The 25814-nt window shown below is 36.5% G+C and overlaps 1 protein-coding gene across 1 annotated transcript in view; it reads left to right on the forward strand.

Annotated features, from left to right (window-relative positions):
• Positions 1–25814, forward strand: part of col11a1a (collagen, type XI, alpha 1a) — a 98012-nt gene that overhangs the window by 14190 nt on the left and 58008 nt on the right. The window contains 14 exon segments of the mRNA XM_052114183.1: positions 9032–9157; positions 11634–11723; positions 12831–12935; positions 15799–16107; positions 17397–17459; positions 18806–18847; positions 19031–19093; positions 20683–20757; positions 21959–22042; positions 22522–22578; positions 23859–23912; positions 24004–24057; positions 24566–24619; positions 24772–24825. Of these exon segments, the coding sequence (XP_051970143.1) occupies positions 9032–9157; positions 11634–11723; positions 12831–12935; positions 15799–16107; positions 17397–17459; positions 18806–18847; positions 19031–19093; positions 20683–20757; positions 21959–22042; positions 22522–22578; positions 23859–23912; positions 24004–24057; positions 24566–24619; positions 24772–24825 (1230 nt within the window).

Genomic DNA, 25814 nt, shown 5'->3' on the forward strand with positions numbered 1-25814 from the left:
GAGTGTTGAATCTTTGTGGCGACTGCACTAAAAACAATCTAGACACAGTGCAAATAATGAAACAGAGTGCAGGTGTCTCAACATGCGTTTTTGAAAATGTGAAGTTCTTTTTAACTTGACATGGTGTTTAAAATATGCCTGTCCTGTGCGAAACGCTCAAGAATTAGCGAGATGCAGTGCAAATGTCAAAGACATTCGTCCAGCATGTGTCTGAACAATGGGAAAACAGAACAGATGCGCACAAAAACACGTTCAGTGTGAACGGAACCTAACTCGTCCGTTTGCCCGTGTCTGTGAGTGAGAGCGAGTGCACTAAACAAGTTTGGTAAGCCTGTTTATTTTTACATTAATTACAAACCTGAATCTGATTCGAACCTGAAGTCCTACTTGAAAAACTGACCTGGGTTCTCGGGTCCCGTCGGGTCCGTGTCGGGATGCAGACCTCTACATGAAAAATTATAAGAGAACTTTCATTTTTGGGTGACTTCCTTTAACTAAAATAAGTGTTCAAAGAACACAAGAGAGATTTTCACAAATGCCACAAAAATGAGTTTGTGGCTTGTTGTGTTTGCTATCAGCTAACAGCCTTTTACATCAGCATCCTATTCATTGCTTTACCTTTTGTCACTCCAAGAGGAAGATCATTATTTAAATTTGTTCTCCATGACAACCTGTTGTCACCATTTGTTTATGTAACATGATGGTATGCAGGGTCAGTGATCTGGTAATAGCCACTTAAAAGGATAATTCACCCAAAAGTGACAATTATGTCATCATGAACTCACCGTTATGTTAGTCCAAACCTGTATGACATTCTATCTTCCGTGGAACACAAAAGAAGATATTACAGTTCACTTTTGTTGTATAATGTTTGAATATCATTAAAGTGAATGGTGAAAAGGCTCCTTTTGTGTTCCAAAGAAGAAAGAATGTCATACAGGGTTGGAACAACATGAGTGTGAGTAAGATGACTGACTTCATTTTTGGGTGAACTATCCTTTTTTAAAACAAGTCCTTTTTGAATCAAGTATAAATATTTCTGCAATGGCAAAAGTGGATATTTGTCTTTCTGCTTGTGGGCTAACTCAGGATCACACAGACAAGCCTTGTGTAGCTGTGTACCTTTAAGCGGTTGGGTTTTCCCCTCACTTCCTGTTATAAAGGCTTCTTTCAACTTGGAATTAAAGCTACTCAAAGCCAAAGGAGACCTCTTCATTCACAGACTGCTCACAGCCTTACTTGTATCTGTTGGCGTCTTTCAACACGACTGGCTCACAAATGGTCAATGTTGAAATTATAATGCCTTTTGACTTTAATAGACTATCTAAATCTCTTTACAATATTTGTAAAACTTTAAAGTAAACCCTAAATTGATTAAAGGAATAGTTCACCCCAACTATTATACAGATATTTGACAGAATGTTAGCCGTAATAACCATTAACTTTCATTGTATGGAAAAAGGTCATATGGGTTTGGAACAACATGAGGATGAGTAAATGATGATGACATTTTCATTGTGGGTGAATTATGCCTTTAATTGGTGCTACTTGTTCAAATACTTGCACATGTTACAGTATAACATATTATAACATCAAAGTATTAGTAATTATGTATTCATGAACACCATTGTTTTTTGTGCAGTTTTGCTATCCATGTAATTTAGCTATTTTATTCACACCCTCTATCTTTGTTTTACTTATGTGAGTGTTTGCTCTATTATGCTCTCTTAAAAGTCACAATTAAAGCAGTTTGGAATGTGCAGGGTCAAAATGAGTTAAAGTTGTAAATAATGGCATACAATGACCCAACTGACAGGTGATATTGAATGCATTGCTTCTTGGTATGGAGGGAGCCAGCTGAGGTCTGTGGTGTGTGTTTGTTTGTGCGAGAGAGTGTTTATTTTTTATTCATTTTATTACTGACATGGCTTTAAATTCAAAGTCATTTTTTTACAGGGACTTGTTGTCACCTTGGCGATTTGACTTGTCTGATTGGCTGCCCTTTGCTGCCCAGTCTATAGTACCTGATTCTTCAAGGGCAGTTTCAATGCCTCACTATTTTTTACAGAAAGGGATGCTGACAGAGCTTGTCAGGCATTTCAAACATCTATTATGGCTATGATCTTCAAATGGTATTTAATGCACCTGTTTGTTGACATTCATCTGCCATTATGCCAGTAGTATATACATGCACAAGGCTTGTCTGTGTGATCCAGACTATAATGCATATTTTACAGTATGCAACAACTTACAATAAGGTTTTATAACATAACATATTATATACATTAGGTATCATAAGCAAAAAATTAAAAATAATAATAATTATGGAATATTGATGGAGCAATATAATTTATGTTATAATTAATATCAATTACATTTGGCATTTCATTGCATCTGAAGTATTCTATAAACGAATGAATCTCCATTGTGATTGGATCAGTCATCATTAATTTATTATATTAATAATACATATGTAATAAATATTATAGTGCTCATTTGTTAGTTCATGTTAGTTCATAATGCATTAACTAATTAACATATTATATATATTTTAATGTTAAAAATGCATTAGTTCATGTAGAAATTAACATTGACCAAGGTTAATAAATGCTGTAGAGGTATTGTTCATATTTAACTATTGTGGGTAACTATGTTACCATACATAAATGTATTGTAAAGTGTTAACATTTTTTGTTTGTTACTAAACTTCCTGTTAATATTTGCTGTTCCCTCTGCTTAGAAAGGATAACAGATATCAATACAATATTAGTCATTTAAATAGAGGTGGTCTGAAATACATTGTGTCTGCAGTGTTTGTAAGTTTTAATCTAGACAGACTCTTCATTTTTCACCCCTTTGCTCTTTAAATCAGCATATTTATAAAAAGCTGTGAGAGGTATGCCCAGTATTTGGATTTGACATGTCAGTTGGGGATTGTATGGTTTTAAACACAGAGTTCTCTGTGTGAGAGCATGAAAAACTGTGTCTGTTCCCATTGCATGGCTACTTCAGAAGTGTATTCTGGGAAATATGGTGGAAATACCTGGTTAAACCCATAGGAGTGACATGGGTCCTGGCCCTGGATGAATCAACACTTTGTAAGGCATGTAAAGAAGCTTTTTCTTTTTGTGGAATCTAAATTAATTTGAAAGTGTACAATGTACTATGCTAGCAGGATTATTGCCCCCCCAAATAGAAGGATATAGATATAAAAAAGCAATTGTAATAGAGTTACATTTTCTATTGCACTTAGTGTTACATTTCTCTATCTACTTTGAATGAATAAGAAGCTTTCTTTGGCCCAGAGGGCTTCCTCATATCTATGGACCCGCTATTCCCTTGCAAAGTCAATGAAAAGTGTGTTTGCCAGTTGCTAATAACCATTTTGCCTGATAAAGCCCCCCAAAAATGTACTGGACAGTCATGTATAGTTGTTCTCCCTGACTGAACTAGCTTAAGATCAGAATGTGAGATACTGTAAAAGCCAAATAAAATTTGCTTGGTTTGTTGGAGTATCCCAACCAGCCAAATATAGCAACATTGGCTCAACCAATGGTATCGCTTTGTGACAGAGTAGTCTGTATTTCGACCAATGAAAGGTCTGTGTTTTGAACAGCGTTCAGAATACATCTGTGGAAACTATTATTTTTTGCAATTCTGTTTGAGGCCACTAGAGGCACATTACACTTTAAGAACGGCTTTACGACAGAATCATATATATTTATTTGTTTTGGTTCTGTTTTTAGGAAGAACTCTTACATAGATTGTTATGTTGGTCACTTTTTTCAATGCTTTGTCAGTGGAATGCAAACATTTTTTTTTTTTAAATCACTTTAATCAACTGTACAACCTACTGAAGAAACCGTATGTCTATCCTCAACAGCCTACTGGTCATTCCACGTCAAAAATCAAGATGGCGCTGCTGTGAATAAGGTCTATAAGCTTTGAACGACAGTTTGAGAAACACATATTATCAGATCTCTTAATTGCTACATTGTCCGAGAAGTGAGGAAATTGTGCTGACCTCAGCTAATAGTGTTGGGTGTGTTGCGTGGCCAATCAGCTTGCGGCTCTAGGCTTGGGTACTTCAAAGGTCACTGCTTCTTTTGTTTCAGACTTTTTGTACACCACCATCGACTCTGTAATTAGAGTCATTAAGTACAATTAAATGACCAAAGTAAATGACCAAATTCTCTCGTGTTGTAAAGCTAAGATGTTATGGTACTTAATGGCAGCGTTCATACTGTGCTATGCCACTATTTGAACAGTTTACAGTATGCTTACACTGGGGTCTGTGTTTGAAATAATTTTTAACACACTGAGCTTTCAAGACAAACTACCTTTTTAGAACAAGGCTGCAATGTTTTCAAATGATTAGTGGGTCATTAGCAAAGAAACTATTGAGTGATGACCTTGGGTTGTTTTGTTAAAAGGTGTTGTAAGACAGGAAATTGTATATCCTTTCTTATATGCTAAAATGCGAACTTTCCTGACCCATGAATTATAAAAAAGTACATGTTTTTATAGTACAATTGTTTGTCTTCTTTATGTTATTTATGTATACATTTTGGTTGGTTTAAACATATTTTTTAATACTTTTTATTTATTTGATTTTATTTGTGTATTTTTTTCCTTCACCTGTTTTTGTCTTTATTCATACATTTTTTGATCTTGTTGAACATTTATATAGAAAAAATCAACAGTTTTAGCACCATTTGCAGACAGTCCCTTACCACACCCTCCAGAGTATTAGCATGTTTTAGCACAATGTGTGGACATTTCAGATGGTCCCTTACCCACCTTAGGAAAATGTTCCAATTTATATAAATTTTTTTTTTTTAAGTCCTCGTGGTGGCATAGTGGCTCACCTTAATCCGGGTGGCAGAGGACAAATTTCAGTTCCCTCTGTGTCTGAGACGTCAATCCATGCATCTTATCACGTGGCTTGTTGAGAACGTTACCGCGAAGACCTAGCTTTGCACTATTCTCCGTGGCATCCACACACAACTCACCATGTGCCCCACCGAGAGCGAGAACCACATTATAGTGACAACGAGGAGGTTAACCCAACGTGACTACCCATCCTAGCAACCGGGCCAAATGGTTGATTCGGAAGCCTGATTGGGGTCACTCAGTACGCCCTGGATTCCAACTTGTTACTCTAGGTGTGATAGTCAGCGTCTTTACTAGCTGAGCTACCCAGGCCCCCAACTTATTTCAGTGTTAAATTAGCGATCTGGAATGATTTCACCATGATGCCACCTGACCAGCTTAAAAACAGGACAAATTGAATCAGTACGGGATGCATAATCTTATCTTAAAATACGGGACGATCCCGTATTTTATAGGGCGGGTGGCAACCCTAGTTGTAAGCCTACATTACTGTGTATCTTTGTATAGCTTTTCCCTGTAACATGTGACCTAGGTTACACAGGTCTATTGCCATGTCCCAAATTACACACTATACACTTACAGAATACACTAAGCCCTCATCCATGTAGTGTATACATTTTCAAAGTGTAGTATCGTCCCAAATGGAACAATTTTACTACATGGAAGCATTCACCATTTAACAGCTGATGGAAGTGACATTTCAAATGCACATGATTGCCACTGTTTAACACTTATATCTAAAATAAGGAACATATTTCACAGCATGGGTGATGGTAAGACATTCAACTCACTGCCGCTTTCACTGAAGTTTCAGTGTAGTTGACAAACTCTTGTTTTTGTGTTCATTTGTGCTCATTGTGTTCAATGAGTTGTTTACAATTGTTTTGTCAGCCCTAGCAACTCCGCCCCTTCTGCTATGCAATGCCAGCCAGGGGTGCTGAGCAGGGGCATGGTCAGATGGGTGGCATGGGGTGGCATCTGCCACCCTAAAAATAGCTTTGCCACCCCAACTCGGATCCCACTAGCATCCTGGAGAGCGTGCACAACAGCTCAACCCGTACGTGTCATGCATGTTCTATAACAACATTCCACCCTCTCCCTAAGTGTCCAACCTTCCACACTCCGTTTTGACGGCTGAAGCAGTGCATTCATTATCTGTGTACTCATAGTACACTTCTATTTGTTGCATTATCAGTGTAAACATACTACTCGCACTACTTACACTCCAAAACGAATAGTGAATAGTGCAGATGTGTGCAAATTTGAGCTAGATGGATATATATATATATATATATATATATGTATTATTATTGCGTACTGTTAGTCGAGCACCAGGCTTTGTGTATAGACTTGCTGCTGTCATGTGTATCCTAATCGGAATAATCTCTACAGGGTGCAAGGAGTTGTTAAAGTTACACAGGTGACGCATGAGGTAATCGGTGTCACTTTAATTCAGCCATTGGCTTGATCTCACTTTTTTGCTCTCCGTTTTGGCACCAGTCTGCATTGCCAAGCCTGATGTTTGGGTCCTGGCTTTCATGTTCTGGTAAATGTTTGGAACATGTAGCTTGGAATAACATTATTGCAGATGAGCGATTAACAGAATAATATTTATTGTGTTTGTTATTGACTATAGTTGGGCAGGGACATAAGCTTTTGGAAGTTAGACCAGAAATGTGTGAGATTGTTTTCAAATATCAGACAATGATGTATGAAAGATGGTATTCAATTTTAATAAGTAGGTAAAGCATCCTCTATTTTACTGTTGGCACACCTTTGTGTTTATATAGTATATGACAGAGTTTACAGTGAGCAGTGTAACACACACACACACACACACACACACACACACACACACACACACACACACACACACACACACACACACACACACACACAGGCCTACTAACAAGTCCTAGCCTGCAGTTTTTCCCTATGGTTACCTTGCTGCTAAGTCTCATAGTCACTCTGAGGTGTGAAGTTTTCAGATGTGACCATCTGTCTCGTATACGTGTTGAAGGGTATTTACACTTGGTCTTTTCATGATCAGATAGCTAGCCGATCAATAAAAACACATAAAGCGACCAAGCGTAAGTACCCCCTACCCTCCTAATAGACATGTGCCCCTAAAAATGCTTAAAATGAATCACTGAAATCAAAACCTCATATACTAAACGTCATAACACTACATTCCAGAAGTTTGACCAGGTTGTTGCTCATATTGGCTGAATGACTACTAGTGGAACTAATTTAATAATAACAAGTAACCATAAACTTTTAAACTAAAAAAAAAAAAAAAAAAAAAAAAAAAAAAAGGCATGTGTTCCTTTTATTGAAATTGCATGTTTAATGTGCTGTTGACAGTAAGGTTTTATGAACTGTTGCTTATCCATTTTTAAGCAGACTGAATAGATTTTATATGAGAGAAAACTTCCTGTGTAGGTTCCTGCAACCAGGTGTTTCATGATGAAGCATGTTTTATTTACCTGCTTATAAAACAGCAATTTCCTGAGCCGTCTGACCGGTGTTTCCTTGTTGTTAAAGTCAGGATTGTTTGTCCTTTGTTGTTTTGCTGCATTGCCATCCCAACATTGCATGCATTTCCAGCAGTAGAGAGTGGAGTTTCTTTAAGTTGTTGATTTAAGGGCTGTTTGTGCAAAATCTCATTTTAAATGCATCTTTTTTTGACCAGCCATGTCTGTGGTCACTTTCTGCTACATTCTTTAAAGTTAAGGGTTAATTTATTACTAAAGTACATGTGTCACGTTATTATTACATTATGTACACTGGAGTCCAGATGTCTGAGATCACTAGTGAAAATGCCATTTAATTTATTATTATTATTATTTTCATTACAAATTATATTATCATCACAACAGTTGAATGATAAGTTTAATTGGAAAAAAATATATAATAATAATTTTAGAATTCCGTAGTATTTGGTGTGTCGCCCTTTTGCTTAAATGCTTAAATGCATACCTTGGGTCTTTAGTGCCCCAGGACTGTTTTATGATTATTTCATATCTATTTAAGTTTACTATCACAGAATATCTATTTCTGTTTTATAACAAGACAGATGAGTGTCATATTCATAGAAATAACTACTATATTATGTAGATTTTCTGCACAGTGGTGGTGAATTATCAGTATCCCGTATGCATGTACACATACATATTATTCATGTTATTTGTTACTCAAGGTGGCAGAGTTGTTTCAGTGTTTCACTTGACTTACATTTTGCATTGCTATTTGCAGAAGAAGCAAAATGGAAGTAAACTATAGCAAGTAGAACACATGAACAGTATGACATGTTTATTGACATTTGGGTGAACTGCTGACATTCTGTAAGTTGTTCATCTATTTAGACTCAATAAGTGCTTTAGAAAATACATATGTATTACTAATGTGTGGCTTATGTGTTAAGTGTAGCTCAATATGCTTTTGAATGTTTAGTCTCATAAATTCTCAGCGTGGAAGTAATGAATCCCTCTTCTATCATCCCTTTGATATATGAAAAAGTATACACCAAAATATTATAGAATATATTCTATTCTATTGTTTTTTAACTGTCTTAAAAATGCTTTGAAAATGTTTACACTATCTGGGCATTTTTCACAACAAATCAACTATTTGTTGTCCATTCGCTTAAGACTCAAGGTATGTAATAATGTTTGGAAAATTGCCAATGCATTGGAAGGTTAATGACAGCATGGAAGCTTACAGTACATGGGATTAGTACGGTGGCCCAAGGGTGCACAGCACAACAAAATTCAAAGCAAATAAAAGCTGAAAATTCAACAGAAAAGCCACAGCACAACAGAAATTAGCCACAACACAACACAATTTAGCACAATGAAATTAAGCCACAGCAAAATGAATATAGAATAAAATCACGATCTCACCTGCATCGAGTCAGAACTGCCACACAACTTAAAAAAAGTGTTTGAAAAAATATACTTTTCATGTTAATTGTCTTGTGTTGTGGCTTAATTTCATAGCGTTGTGGCTTATTTCTGTTGTGTTTTCAACTTTACTAATGGGCCACCATAGATGTACTGTACAGTATGTGTGTCTTTGTAGCAATAGAGGTATTTTACATACTAGGCACATGCATCTCATGGATCTTTCTGTCTTTCAGGGTGATATCCAGCAACTGCTGATTGTGGCTGATCCTAAAGCAGCCTACGACTACTGTGAACACTACAGCCCAGACTGTGACGTCCCCCACAAGGACACACTGCAAGCACAGGAACCCGAGGAGGAGGTCAGTATACAGAACAGACCATAAGCCTTTCTGCACTGACCAGCAATGGAAGGGCCAAAAGGGTCCCTGATGATTAAATGTTCCTGGACGGCTGACGTATTTTTGAGAAGAATTCATAAATGCACAATTTCTGTTGGTACATTTTGTGCATAGTAGCCAAAGAGGACATATTCACAGTTTAACATACAGTATACATAGAATAAGCATGAGCTATGAAAATGTTTCAGCATATGCAAATTTAGTAACAGCTGGATGAATAATTAAAAGAAATATCCCCTTTCAAAAATGTAGCATGGTAACTATATTTTCTGTGAAAATACTATTTTTACAGTTAATGTTACTACTATATCTCTATATGTCTTCTTCTAACAAGGTAATAGGATTTTTGATGAAAGTTGTAGCTAACAAGTAGTAACAGTAATGGGCTGTTCACACGGACAACGTTTTTGCATCCGCACTATTATTCTATTGTTTTTCTATTTAAACAAGCACTATATGGCCATCTTTGACTTTTACACTGCGTCTTGCTGTGTTTTTTTAGCTTTGTATTTTTTCAGAAGCCTTGTCAAGTTAAAAATAACTTCAACTGTTAAAAACTGGTCTTGAAACACCTGAATTATATTTGTGGCACTGCATCTAGTTTTTTTTAACTCAAGGATACATTCAGACAAACACCACATGCAGGTCATTTTAACCTATTATATCCTGCAAAAACAGGGAGAGTCTCACTCTTTTATCCTCAATGTGAGCTTTAATAGCTCTCTCTCTCTCTCTCTCTCTCTTGTCCTGATGCACCATGTGTGTAGCTGAGATGCTCTACTCATAAATTACCCTGGCTAATGGGGTCCTATTCAAAGCTGAGTAATCAGCAGCCATGGAAGAAGGCCATATAAACTTTTATGGTATCTGAATTATTTTTTTTTTTTTGTTTTTATTTATTATTGTTTTTTTTTTTTTACAATGATATCGTTATCTTTAGAAGTTTGTTATATATGAAAAACCCATCTTAAGTTCCCTAGGTTCTCTAGTACTCGACATATGAAGTTTAATAGGAAATGGGACTTTAAATGTGGGATATCTAATAGACTAGTGTTCTTTCTATAGATGTGAACCTTTAATATGCCTCTGCTTTAAAAGGCAGGCTGTAATTTACACTCAAATAAAGCAGGAAAAAAACCAGTTCCATGACGAAAACGGCCGACATATGGCTGCTATATCTGCTTCGTGGTAGTCCCTGATCTTATGGGACATTTTATAGGGCTATAAACATCCACCTGTGTATCACGTGCTATACTTTAAAGTAATTAATGCAATATGTGCATATTTCTCACACAGTTTGTCAATCTTTTAACACAATTTTTTTAGTTGTTTATAATTGCTGTTTTTTTTAATAACATTGAAAGCACCATCATAAAGGGGTCATGACATGAAGAATACAATTTTCCTTTTGACATAAAAGAGGTAATTGTACTATAAAAACACGCTGTAAGTTTCAGAACTCAAAACTTTCTCCTCACTGCTAAAAGAGCATTTGTTGAAACTAAGTTGCCAAAATGACTAATTTTCTACTTCCTCCGCATTGTGATGTCACACTGTGGTAGACATTTGCATCTGACCACCTTCATTACAAAACATCAATGCCTTCTTTACCTTTAATCACTTTCATAGCCTGCCCAGTAGTGGTGAGCAATGAGATGGCAAGTAGAGAGAGCAGGTCAATCTAAAGCTGAGAGCCAATCATTACAGTGGGCGTGTACTGTCAAGTCTTAAAGGATAAACAGCACCAAAACCAAGTGTTTTTGACAGAGGGTCAGCATGAGGTGGAAAATTATTATGTTTTACAAATATATGGCAGGATTTTGTGCAAAAAACTGTACTAATATTATAAGTGAACGTTAAGGAATGTATTAAAATAATAGAAAAAGGCATGTCATGACCCCTTTATAGCAATAGTTCACCCACATTTATTCACTCATCCTCATGTTTTTAAAAAAAAAATTGTATTGCCAGTATGACTTTCTCTCTTCCATGGAACACAGAAGAAGATAATAGCCTCAGTCACCATTCACTTTCCCATACAATGAAAGTGAATGGTGACTGAGGCTTTCAGTCTCTAATACGTATTCTGTCTAACATTTCCTTTTGTGTTCCATAAATGGTTTAAGATCTACATGAGAGTGAGTAAATGAATGCAACATTTAAATGTACTTATAAAATAAACATTTAAACTAACACTTTAAGAAGTAGATATGCTATTTTGCTGTAATGTGGCAAGAAATGCTGTGTGTGTAAGATAAACTTGTGTTCAGGAGGCTTTAACTTATTCAGCTGTAGGCCTACTCTCTAAAATCAGCTGTGTTTAACATAACAGTATGTAATACACCCAAAGGGTAGATTACATTTTACAAGTAACAAACGTAGTATATTGTTTGAATATGCTATGCTAACCTTTATGTTGTCCTCTCCCTGTGCGCAGTACACAACTGCTGTTGAATATGGTGATTTATATGATTATTATGATGGAGCGACCCCTACAGCAACAGAATCTGAATATTCTGAGCCACAGGTAAATACAGGAAACATGTGAGGCATTTGTGATGTCATGTGGTGTCTAGCTGTCAATCATGGGATCCACTGGCTCTTCTCCTTTTCTTGTTCTATATATGTTGTCTGTCCATGTTTTGTCATCTCTGGATGTCTATTCCATGTTTATAAGATCATAATAATTTGTGTGTTTACTGGGCATAACAAAGAGAGCCCTTTAGATACTGTAAACTCGTCATATCATGGATGGCGTTTTTTAAATGTAGCTTGCTTGGTAAGAAGGATAACTTGGATTTTATGTTCTTTGAAGCAAATTTGAAGTTTAGTCAAAAGGTAAAAGTTTTGACACACTTACTCATTCTTTTCTACATTCAAGAATAATAGTAATGTCATAAAATCTGTGTGATAATAGTAGTTAAGAACCTCATACTTGGTCATATTTCATACGAATTTGTCTACAAAACGTATTTTAAGTTTAAGCCTGAAGATAAAAGTGTTTTTAGTGTGTCCAAATTTTTGAGCTTTTTGTTATCAGAGCCACATATCTGAATACTCAAACCTGCTCGCTAACAGACTAACCATTCCCTGGTTTATACCAAGTTATCCTAAAGCTAATCCATCTAATTAAGTAAGCCACGTTTAAAGAATATGACTTTGGTCTTATTAGTCTTCTTGGATGTTTTGATCTCTTGTGTTTTTTTCCCTTCACCACAACCTCTTTCCAGAGAGTGAAACGTAGTGTCTCCATGAAAACGAAGAGGACGAGAAAGTCCCCTAAATTTGTTCCCAAAACCTTTAAGTACCAGTACCCAAAACAGACAGCAGCAGCTGAAAAGTTAGCTCCTAAGAAGAAGAGATATGGATACCTGCCTACACCATCACCAAGAAAAGCCATTCTAGGGGTAATAGTGCAAGCGTAGTTCAGATCAGAACACATCAAGATCTCTCTTTCGGCTAGAGAAATCTCTGATGATAGTCTGACCGTGCCGCCCGCCCACTATACTCCTCTAGACTGAACAGAGCCTGTCCCAGCGGTTCCAGCCTGTAACGCTTATGGAGTGCTTGTAGTGTGCTAATTCCTCCTTTCTTATCTTCTCCCTCTTTTCTTCTCACTATAAAACTGCTATAGATTAACAATGTAGATGGGGAGTACTATACAGACAGTGAAACTGACTACGGGACAGTAGATGCTTCCAAAACTCGGTCTCCTTTTGCAACCACTGGACAAGACCAGGTAATTTTGTCATTTTCTTTTAAACCTGTGTGATAGTCGGGTAATGGTCACTAGAAATATGGGCTACTACTGGGACAGAAAGAGGAAAATTCGAGGAACTCAAACTGTATGACAAGGAAGTATTTGATTTGAAATGACAAATACAAAACAATTCACAGCAATTGTTCTGTGTTTTTGGACTCGGGGACTGTCACTACAAGGGAACTGTTGAATGGCAAGTTTATATAACAATATAAAGCTGAAATTGTGCATAAAACCATGTTTTAAAATTAGCTGCCACTGCCTCTGATGAAGTTCTGGGCTTAATTCTTTGAAAATGTCTAGAATTTCAGATGGACATTTCTCAATGGATTGCCTTGACATTGGTTTTCATCTTTCTGTTTTGAGGTCAATGATAGTTAAGGCTGCATTTAAGGACTATGAAAAATGAACTACACATGAAAGAAATCTATCAGAGCATTGACTTTGTTGTTAAATAAAAACCACATAATAAGAACCACAACTATCTGTCAGTCAAGACATTTTTCATCTTCAGATATGCAGCTTGAATGCAATTGTTTTTAAGCTAATAATTAATTTAATTAAAGCAAATTTGTTAAAAGATCACAGGCCCTATTTTAAGAGCTAAGTGCAGCTCTGTACCATAAGTCATACAAGCAAATTCACTGGGCATGGCTATGAAGTTTTGGTATTTTCGTGCAAGTATGCGCTAAATCTAGGCGCAAGTGGGTTTGGCCAAATTACATATGCATTGCGCAAATGGGCTGGGTCAAGTGCAATTTGCACTTCTCCAGCACCATCTGCATCTATTATATAGTCCATTCCCTATCAAGCACCAGTGATATAAACAAAGACAGCACATCCATAAGAAGTTGGTAGTGTGGACTGTATGCAATGAATTAGAAGAGTAGAAAAACAGTATGGGTTACATTATATTGTGTATTATCTGCATCTTTGTTAAATGGGACATGCTCCTTTTATACGCATGGAAAATGTGGTTCAGGATATGGATGTTAAATTATAAAGAACATAAGTATTATTAATAATTTTCTTCAACTGAAACACAGTTAATGGCTAGAATTAACAGTGTTTGTATTGGTCGATTTTGATTTTGATCGGAACGATTTGATTACACAAAATAATTAACAAAAAAATATTTCTAAATTCAAACTACAGTTCAAACAAAACAAAAATATAATCAAAATAACTAGGTGGTCAAAAAAATCATACCAAATAGAAATATTGTACTCTACGACAACAGGTTGAAAAATACCAATATAAACACCCATGCACCCACAGTTTGCGTGCGTACACCCTCATATAGCACAAACACTCCCATCCATGGCCACTTGCGCTTTGCCCTGGTACCAAAATTGCGCTTAGAATTAGCGTTTTCAAGAAAATTGGATAAGACGTTGCGCAACGGTTGTAGCATACAGTGCGCTTAGCGCACTCACGAAAATAGAGCCCCTACACTATTAACAATCTGTTGTTGCATGGTCCATTTTGTAGTCTTAACCATCATTGACAGATTACATGCACAATTAAAAACAGTTCCCTCAGCAAGTGACACAAAGCAGGCTGATGTAAAGAGGTCACATGCTAAATGTGGCCATTTTTGACCTCTGAATGAAAATTCACAGCATTTGTCCCGGCTTTAGTCTGGTTGAATAGTTCTTGCACTATTTGTTGCAACAGAACTATACTTAATACAACTAAACTCTTTCACAGCCTTTACATGTGTTTGAAGGGTGGTTCTTTGTTTATATTGGATGTATTGAGACTGCAGACTTAAATAAGTCTGAATGTTTTTTTTTCTTACATACAACACTGTAAGCACTGTCTATACATCCGATATGCTTTAAAGTAAATATGAATTTGGTAAAAAAGAAGGAAAACTGTTATATATTTTGTTGTCATGCTTTTGTATCTTATTGTAATTTTGTTGTCTTGGCTGTAACAAATTCAGAATTTAGAAATAGCCCCTCGAATCAACATCCATTGCACATTTTTGTTCAATTTAAATATACAGTATAACTTTAATATAACTGTAATATAAAGTTACTGTATCCTGCATTTGAGCGCATTACTGCTGCATTAATTATTGCATTTATACAAATTGTAGTACTTAAAATAAATACTTCTGTCTTGTTTTTCACCTCTAAACTTAATTCCACTCTAACATTAAGTTTACTGTGGAAAAAAGACAAGAATATGCTTAAGCTTGTACATTTTAATTGTATGTTTAAATATAATAATGATTTTTTAATTATTAACACTTTATCTGTCCCTCTTCTAATAATATGAAATAATATCACCAAAATTTGACAAGTTCATATGAGAAACTTTTATACAATTTGCTAGAAACATCAAATTATTTTAAATAGTTGATTTTTACACCTCAAATTACACATTTTACACAGATGATCAGTACATATGTCTTCAGAAGGCAACTGTTCTTGCCACTGTTGACACTTTGATGGATCAACTATGTTCTATAATAAGTGCATATAACTCATTACTTCTATCCATTATTGTGTCCTGTACACTTTACAGTTTTATGATTTAATTTAGTGCCATCAATTTTAATCACACTAGACCCCCTGAGACCAATCAATCAAAATCTCTTCATCCACCCCAAAACTTGCCAAATTGAATGGGACAAAGAAGTGTTACCTTGCTGCTGTAAATAATCGATGTGCTATTCTTAAAAAAATGCTGAATTAAATTTGCCCCTGCTTTGCATTACAACATGAATATAGTAGTATTTGCTTTAACTGCTTAAACTAACATCCATCTTCCCTCCATTGCTCAAACTTCCTTGCACCCCGCCCCTCCTGCCGCATTGCTTGGGTATAATAAGGCTGTGGAAGAGGAAGTTCTCAGTGAATATGTCACTGAGACCAACCAGGCTGATCTGGATCCGACTGTTGCCCCGGAGGCTGTACTGCCCAGCGGCACCGCCGACCCTGTTGGAGTTGATGCGTATGACTTTAAGGAGTATGATCTTAAGGAATATGACATGACGGGGCTTGATAAAGATCAGTATGAGTATGGGGCGTACGATGAGTTTGGCAATGTGGCTCCAAATCCAACGGCCACGTATGAGAACAGTTTTGGGCCAGGGGTTGCCGCTGAAACCGACATAGCCGAGACTGAAGTGGAGTCAGATGTAAGTATGGACCCTTCCCCCCCTCTTCAGTGGTATTGGACGGTGATGTCCAGTGCGATGACTCTTGGATATGGGAATCTAACATGCATCCATGGCTTTGTAGTGCATCACTTTGCATGGGGGTCCATTTTTGTAGCCAATCAAATTGTTTGTTCTGTTCTGTTCAATGGGTTGGGTTATGTTACAGGAATAGTTCACCAAAAATTAACAATTCGTCATCATTTATTCAACATCATGTTGTTCCAAACCATAAGATTTTCTTTCTTCCATGGAACACAAAAGGAGAAATGAGCAAAATGTCCAAGCCAGGGACTGTAAAGCTCCACAAAGGACAAAAAAGCCCCATAAAATATCAAAAATGTAGTTTATAAGGCGTGCCCATTATATTCCAAGTCTTGTGAAGCCATGAATTAGCTTTTTGACTGAAATTTGAGTGAAAAATACGGAAAAAGAAATATAAATCCTGACCGGGTGATCAGGACCCCGACGCAGAGTGGAAGGGTCTTGTATCACTCTGGTAGGGTTTATTTTGGATAATGACCATCTGACTGTTTACCCTGCTTATTACAAAACAACCTGCTAATAAATCAATAAATGGACATGAAAAATCCATTTAAAGTTATTTATTTTATTAACATACTTGTAGATACAGTATATTATATAACACAATTTTGGGTGAACTATCCCTTAGCCTCTCTCTGTCATTGGCATGTTTTGAAACATAGAGACATGTGCATCTCTTCATTTTGCCTGTGTTGGTTTCCTCTCCCTCCCATCTCTATTCACATCAGATCAAATTGATCTTTCTACAACTAACCCAAACTGACATTCACAACCCACTTACAAACATACATATATTTACACACACACTCATGTTAGGGAGTCTTCCATGATGAAGATATGAACTCCCTGACTGTCCCAGCACCTTCTACCATGTTGCCCCGGGACACATTAGTTACCCCATACCACAGACCCAGCTGTCTGCACAGACACACCCTTCTCCACCTCCTTTCCCGAGAAGAGATGTCATGTACTCGTTTAGCTCACACTTCCCTTCCACCAAACACTTAAAGTGCACCAGTACCTGTCTTATCACCCACCTAAGCATAGTTTCAAGGGTTTGCTGATCACAAAACTGTCCATATCAACCACAGAACACACCTCATGCACTCAGCACTAACATGGTAATTTGCCTGTTGAATCTTTTCGCCTTTCCTATCAATCAATCGGTCAGTCAGTCAGTCAATCAGTCAGTCTTTCTTTCTTTCTTTGCTCACCTCTATTTGCAGGTGGGTGGAGGTGCACGTCTGGGGCAGAAAGGAGAGAAGGGAGAGCCTGCAGTGATTGAGCCGGTGAGTTTCAGACAAATTTTGGACAACCCGCACTATCAATACCATAGATGAAAGACTCCACAAAATCTTCGTTGGAGTTTGTGGCCCTATTTTAAGATCACTAAGTACAGAGCTATGCCATAAGTCGTAAGAACTAAGTCAATTGGCATGGCCATGAAGTTTTGGTATTTTCATGCAAGCTTGCACTAAGTCTAGGCACAAGTGGGTTTGGTGCAATTTCCAGTCAAGTGCAGTTTAATTCAGAGGTTCTTCTCCGTCTGCATCCTGTTACAGTCCGTTTCAAGCACCAGTGATATAAACAAAGACAGCACATTCATAAGGACTTGGTTGTGTAAATGGACTGTATGCAATGAATTAGGAGAATAGAAATATGGACATTATTTTGTGCAATAACTGTGTCCTTGTTAAATGGGACACAAATTTTATACGCATGGAAAATGTGTTTCAAAATATGGATGTAAGCTCGGTTTAATTACAGAGAATTTAGTTTCATAAAAAGGCTATTTTCAGAGACATAATTTGATGATGTTCCACCATATTTTCAGAGTTTGGACATTAATTGTAGTACTACCTGCTGGTAATTAATTTGGACTTTGCACTGAAAGCAGGCATGTTATTAAAACGTCTTAGCGCAATTACATATTTCTCAGGAAAATAGCTAATTGCATTTTGTGCCACTTCATTAGCATACAATGCACCCACAGTTTGCACAGCTACACCTACACCTACGGTTAGCGCAAACACTCCCAACCATGTCCATTTGAGCTTTACTGCTGGCACGAACATTGCGCTTAGAACTAGCGCTCTGGGTTGCAGTGCTTACGAAATAGAGCCCTGTGTCTGTTAGCTTTGAGGTCAAAATGTTAGAAAATTAACTTTTTTATGTGCATTTAAATATCTATTATATGGGAAAATAGGCCCAAAACATTGATTGTTCATCTTGACAACTTTGACTAAAAAGTGTCCTCTAAATATTCTGTAGAATGAGAATCCTGTCGAATTTTAAATATTGCCCATTGTTATGTCTGACTCAAACGTCATATTTCAGTAGGAAATGCGTCAGCACAGCAAAGAAAACTGCTCTCGTCAAGCTATTTTATTGAGTGTTTAGTTTATTACAGCAGGAACCTTTCAGATTAGCCTTAGGCTACGTCAACACTAATATTTATTTTTTTGTTAGAAAACACATTAATTTCACTAAGTTTATGCATCTAATTCAAACAAGAATTGCATATTTCTACACCCAAAGATGGAGTGTTCCGAAAATGCTCTCAATTACCACATACTTTGCAAAACAAAGTCCTTCTATTCCATTTTTTTATTGTGATTTGTTGTTTTTTTGACAGGGAATGTTGATTGAGGGACCTGCAGGTCTACCTGGCCCTGCTGTGAGTTACTAAAAATTTTTACCTGCATCCGTTAATACTGCATCCTGCAATATTTCAAACATTTCCCATTCAGAGTTTTTTAATAGTTCTGTTTTACGTGTTTAATTTGGGTAATTGTGTTTCAATGTCCTCTCATTTGCCTTCAACTTCTTCTCTATATTTGTATTTCCTTTGTGTATTTAGGGTCTTCCAGGCCCTTCAGGTTTACAAGGCCCCCCTGGTTCGGCTGGAGATCCTGGTGACAGGGTAAGAATTTGTTCTTGTCTCTGAACACTACAGAGTCTGCTGGAGGAAGTGTATTTTCAGGACATTAACACAGTTTTGTCAAGGCCTCCATCTTTCTCACTGGTGGCTCTAGTTTTACAAGAGATTTTATTTGTCGTGCACATAAATCTGTACTAAGGTGCTGATAAAGATGCATAAAGTCTAAGGTTAAAAGTAACATGACAAATTAAATTGTGATGAAAGATTATATGAGAGGCAGATTGTCTACCATAAGGCTTAAGAAAAACTGTGTTGTGTTCTTGAGACAAAGCAATACAAAAGGCATAGGAATACAGTCTGGCTGTAGTAAATGGCAAAACCTCATGAAGATGTATCTGTAAACAATACATAATGATCATTTATTCCAAGCAGGGTCATGACAGATTCCTGACCCTAAGGGCACATTTTCACCCTCCCTTGACACTTTTAGTTTTAAACCACTACCCAGAGCTGTTTTATTTAGAAATGCCGATTAAAGGAAATTTAATTTTAAAATTAGATTAAAATTAGTTGCTGAATGTTATCGGGATATCCATCAATCACACATCAATCAAATAAAACATGTTTTCCTGTAGTTCAGCATGGTGCTAACAATGTCAAGGATTTTGGATCGATTCCCAGGAAGTACACATAATGAGAACATGAATGGACTGTAAATCGATTAAGATAAAAAGCAAAAAACACTCAAAGTTTGACTTTACTGTATGATATTTCATGATATACCAAAGTTTGAGAAAATTGCATGATATACCTCTCAATGGGATCTTTATTACAAGCAATTCTTAATTTGGTACATTTCTGATTAGCAACACAACACTAAACCTAAAGTCGTCTATTTATGTATGCACAATACACTGATGGCTTACGTAACAGCCTTGAACTGTTTGAGGATAATTATCATTATAAATTCTCACACCAGCTCCAAAATCTGTCTGGCAGTCTGATGTTAGGTTTGTATTGTGGATATTGCACACCCTTGTAAACACAGTCTAACTGAGAAGCGCACACACAAGAATGCTAATGATGCTAATACGAATGATGAAACTAACTTACAAACTCACACAATATTCGCTGTAGAACTACTGTGCTGTTAGTTTTAAACATGAATAAAGGATGCATACAATAGAGGACTATTAAACTAGAATTGGCAGAATATCAAAAACATGAAAAGGGATGTCAAGTTATGCTAGCTACAGACTTGAGCACCTCCTGCTAATGCTATTGCCCATTACGTAAGGTCTTTACACCTCTGAATTGACATTAAATACCTTAATCAATGTTTGCTAAGGTTATTTAACAGCTGGCCACAATTATATCAAAGGTGAAACGTTGTGATGGTTTGTAGTAAAAGGTCACAGTAAAGACAGTATATTCAGTCTCTCTCTCTCTCTCTCTCTCTCTCTCTCTCTCTCTCTCTCTCTCTCTCTCTCTCTGTTGTGCCTCTGTCTCTCTGACACGCTTTGATCCCCCTTCCTCTCTCATACCTCTCTTGGCATTACCTGGGTGTTGTCAAGTCAAGAAGTGTCAAGTTACTGATTTATCCTTCTCTCTCTATGTTCCTGCCTCCTCAGGGTCCTCCGGGCCGCTCTGGTCTTCCCGGAGCAGATGGTGTGCCAGGCCCCCCTGGTACTATGCTGATGCTTCCAGTAAGACCCACTAAAACCTCCAAATATTTGCATTCCAAATTCCCCAACACCGTACAACAGTTTCAAGCATGCAACTTGTAATAATATTGTACAGGTATATGGAAATAGCGATTGTTGTGTAGTTGTTTTCAAACAGAATGAAACATCAAAATCTGGAAAATCCTAATGAAATATCGAGAGATTCTCAATAAAAATGTCAAAAATCAAAATGATTAAAATACAAAATGGTCATCATATATGAAAATGATGTTATATTACTTATATTATATTAGAGAAATTATTGTGTAGTTGTAGATTTAAAAAGTTTGAAAACCGTCGAAATCACTATTGAAATATTCATAATGCTGCTTTTCCTATTTGAACTTAATATATGGCATAATATAGTATAGTATAGTGTAATATTAAGCATATTAATATAATGAAAATGCATAATGATGATACATATATGAAAATCATGATTCCATACTTTAGAACATTGTTGTGTTGTTGTTTACAAAACTATTGAAAACCTGCAAAATGACTGAAATCTAATTCCTCAATCAATATTCATAATGCAGCTTTTCTTATTTGACATATTTAGTAATATAGTAGTGTAGTACATAGCATTGATGTAATAGTATACTCAGTGTTGGGTTACTATTGGTAATCCACTACAATTACTAATTACTTCTCTAAAAATGCAATCAGATCGCTATACTGATTACTTGTAATCATATTACTAATTACTTTACTTTTATAGTAAAATAGTTACTTTCTAAATCACTTTTCAAAGAAAAGTTTTTGGTTTTCCTCTCATATTCAAAATCTCTATATTTCCTTGTTATTCATTATTCCACACCCTTCAGCTGTCACAGAAATGCTTACAGACATACATATTAATTCATATTTTAAATGTATTATACGTTTAAGCACAAGTAATGTACTTAAAAGTAATTATTTTAAATGAAAGTCAGTAACTGTAATCTGATTACAAGAATTCAAAATGTAATTTGTTGCATTACTTTTTCCTAAGTAGTATAGTATAGTATAGTATAGTATAGTATAGTATCAGATTTAGGCATGGGCGACAAGGGTAGCCGCCCAAGCGGCATCTTGCTGGGGGCAGCACGGACCCCTCCTTTAGCACACAGTATAGTATAAATTCTTAAGTGTTGCTAAATCAAAATAATAGTGATGAATATACTCTGTGTGTGTTTGACAGTTCCGTTTTGGTGGTGATGGTGAAAAGGGTCCAGTTGTATCGGCTCAGGAAGCCCAGGCTCAGGCCATCCTCTCTCAGGCCAGGGTGAGTACATAAGAGCGGGGCAAAGCAAGCAGAAGTAAAGGGCCAAATGGCCCCTGACATTTACCCAGCTGTTTACCAAGGTGGGAGGCAGGGGACTCTTTACTGTAGAAAAGAGGTGGGGCAACAGGTCAAAGGGTGGGGAAGGGATTTGGTCCGACCTTGTTTGAGCTAAAACAAGAGTGAAACAGGGCAGCACAGGCTTCTTTGACTGTTAAAGGGAGACTGTTAAAAATACTAGCAAGGTTCACGACCTGCAGGAGGGCAACCAAGACAGGTGTTGCTGATTAGTGTGAGGGCTCAGATCTGTCCTTGACAAATATGGATACTGCCCCACCTCCTCTGGGTTCACATAAAACGAGTGGATGTCAGCTAGCTAGTAAAAGCTCAGCCAGTAAAAGTGAGAGATTAAAACATTTTTGAAGTCAAAAGTATGTTGGAAGATTTTGCAGTGGTTTTGATTCTTTGGTTTCTGTCCACAGCTTGCCATGAGAGGTCCACCTGGTCCAATGGGTCTCACCGGAAGGTCTGGCCCAGTAGTGAGTTTCAGTTACCCCATGACCTCTAAGAAAGTCTCACCCACTCAAATCTGTGAATGACCTGTTCACCGACTTTGCCCAGACTGAAAATCTGTGCAGTACAATTTTATGTACTGATTCAAAGTTCATCATTACCAGATCACAAACACCATCATATATAGGGTCCAAAAGTGCTTCTATGTTATTTGTTTCTAATTTAATAGAGTTCTTTCATAAAAAAAGTTATCATCCACTTAATTTAAGAGACATTTTTAATTGAAGAATGTATATGAATAAGCATCTTGTACGCTTCAATGGAAGCAAGACAACCATTTTTGTACAGAAGAGTTAACATGGTCAATGTCACAAATTTGCTAATTTGATTAGTGACCTAGAAAGAGTGCATACATATTTCTTCTTCTTATTTTTTTTTCTCAAAAAATAAATAAGTAATACATTTAACGTACTACTTAATCAATGAGTGATGAGACCAAGTAACTAGACTAATGATCAAAGTCTGTCTACTAGTCTGTTAGTTGGTCTCGAGCAGACCTGTTCATACATGATCAGTCAGTCAGCTCAAGCATAAACCACTTCAGGCAGGAATTATTTTGCTCAGATATGACAAAACTAATAGCGAAAATACATAAAATGAACATTCGAGACAAGAAAACCACAGCCATGTCATAACATACTTACCCTACATGATTGACCAAGCATGAAACAAGCAGGTATAGTAAAAGGGAGACTTTTGAAATCATAATACTTGTCTCTGAAAAGAACACAGCAAACTGTTTAATGGCTACTTGTGAATACTTAGAAGTGTCATTTAAAAGCAGACAGATCAGAGTCCTTGAATTACCAAATGATTCCTTGTATAACTCTTTACTGTAGGGCATACATTTAGAAATATAAAAGCAAACTCAAACTCTCAAATTATCTTTTTATTTAACTAAGTATTATGTGTGTCTGAGAGAGTAGCAATTTTAGAATAAACTGTTTATTTCTTACGTTTTCAGCCATCACATGGTGATTCTAAAGATACATTAGCAGAATTCTTCAGGTCATAAAATAACTACTTCTTAAAACAATTCTGAGCTGTTATGTCAACCATATAATCTTCATTCATTTTATATAAGGCCTATTTGATTCTCTGGGAGAGAAACAACAATAACTGTATTTGTTGAGAAATATTGCCACCTTCTGCTTGTTTGAGTATAGTGCGGACAGTTCTTATTTTCTCTACTAGTTTGGTATAATGTTTGTCTAACATTTCTTTCTCTGGTGTCAATCACATTCAGGGTCTTCCAGGACCTGCTGGACTGAAGGGAGAATGTGGAGACCAGGGTCCTCAGGTAATATGGTTAACCGCTTTACATCTTACCACTGCCTTTATTCTACAGTACATCTTGTTGACATAAATAACCAAATATGTTTTCACCACAGGGTCCGAGGGGTATCCAAGGTCCACCGGGGCAACTGGGAAAACCTGGCAAGAGGGTAAGGTTTTTATTTATTTATGTATTTATTTAATTAGGCACTAAATCGTGGGACACAAAAACAAGTCTTATGTTTCTCTTTAAAGGGATAGTTCAACCAAAATGTAAATTATGTTATCAGTTACGCACCCTCATGTTGTTCCAAACCTATATTACCTTTTTTCCTCAATAGAACATAAAAGGAAATGTTTAGTGACGTTCAGTCATATTCCCTTTTTTTAAATGGAAAACAGATTCAATGAATGTGAATGGTGACTGAGGCTATCAGTCCATAACGTTCTGCCTAACATCTATTTTTGTGTTCCACGGGATAAAAAAGACATACGTGTTGGAACAACATGATGGTGAGCAAATGATGACATAGTTTTAATTTTGGGTGAACTATAAGGATACTCTTTTATCCAAGGACAAACCATTCCAGCACTTTTTGATCTGGTCAAAATTAAATTCGACTAAAAACTTGCATGCTTTATCTGTTTATTTATTCATGTTTGACCTCTCTGTGACAGGGGCGTGCTGGAGCTGATGGTGCCCGTGGAATGCCTGGAGAATCAGGATCAAAGGTACACTGAAAATTTTCTTACCTACATTATTTTTAGACTAACTTCTAACTACTAGAATCTATTTATTATGCATCTTATGCACTATACATCATATACTCTATATACTTTCTGTATGCTAAATGCTTTAATGTGTTACCTGGTCTTCTTCATAGGGTGACAGAGGTTTTGATGGGCTTCCTGGGCTGCCTGGTGAGAAGGGACACAGGGTGAGTAATGTCATTGGACATACACAACCAAAGCGAACCCTTTAGAACCATGCCATTGTAGCAGAAATTGGATTGAGAAAATGAGCATTGCCATCTAGAGATGGTTTGTAAGCAATCAATTTATAATAATTATAACAATCTTTTCTTCCGACCTTGATCTGTCACTGCTTTTGCCAGGATATTCAGCAATAACACCAAAACACTGGACAGTTTATGTCTACCCAAATTGAGTCTTGATTCTTCTATTTTACCATTACTATATACCTACAATAATGCTAAATGATAATATCAAATTATAACAGAGGCTATATATGTTTTAAATGATTAAAACTACAGTTTTTAAATCCTTAACCAAGAAAGGCACATTAAAGGGACAGTTCACCCCAAAAATGAAAATACTCTCTTTTCTCACCCTCATGCCATCCCAGATGTGTATTACTTTTTTTCTTCTGCTGAAAACAAATGAAGAATATTTCAGCTCTGTAGGTCCATACAATGCAAGTGAATGGTGGCCAGAACTTTGAAGCTCTAAAAAGCACATAAAGGCAGAATAAAAGTAATCCTTAGGACTCCAGTGGTTAAATTAATATCTTCAGAAGTGATATGATAGGTGTGGATAAGAAACAGATCAATATTGAAGTCCTTTTTTTAGTGTAAATTCTCCTCCTGCCCTGTAGGTAGCAGTATGTACAGGAATATAAATCACCAAAAACAAAAGAAGAATGTGAAAGTGAAAACTGATAGTTGAAAATGACTTAAATATGAATATGTTTCTCACCCACACCTATCATATCACTTCTGAAGATGTGGATTTAACCGCTGGAGTTGTACAGATTACTTTTATGCTGCCTTTATATGCTTTTTTGAGCTTTAACATTTTGGTTAACATTCACTTGGAATTTATGGACCTACAGAGCTGAAATATTCTTTTAAAAATCTTAATATGTGTTCAGGAGAAGAAAGAATGTCATACACATCTGGGTTGGCAT

Source organism: Xyrauchen texanus, chromosome 41 (assembly GCF_025860055.1).
Source record: "Xyrauchen texanus isolate HMW12.3.18 chromosome 41, RBS_HiC_50CHRs, whole genome shotgun sequence".
Taxonomy (NCBI): domain Eukaryota; kingdom Metazoa; phylum Chordata; class Actinopteri; order Cypriniformes; family Catostomidae; genus Xyrauchen; species Xyrauchen texanus.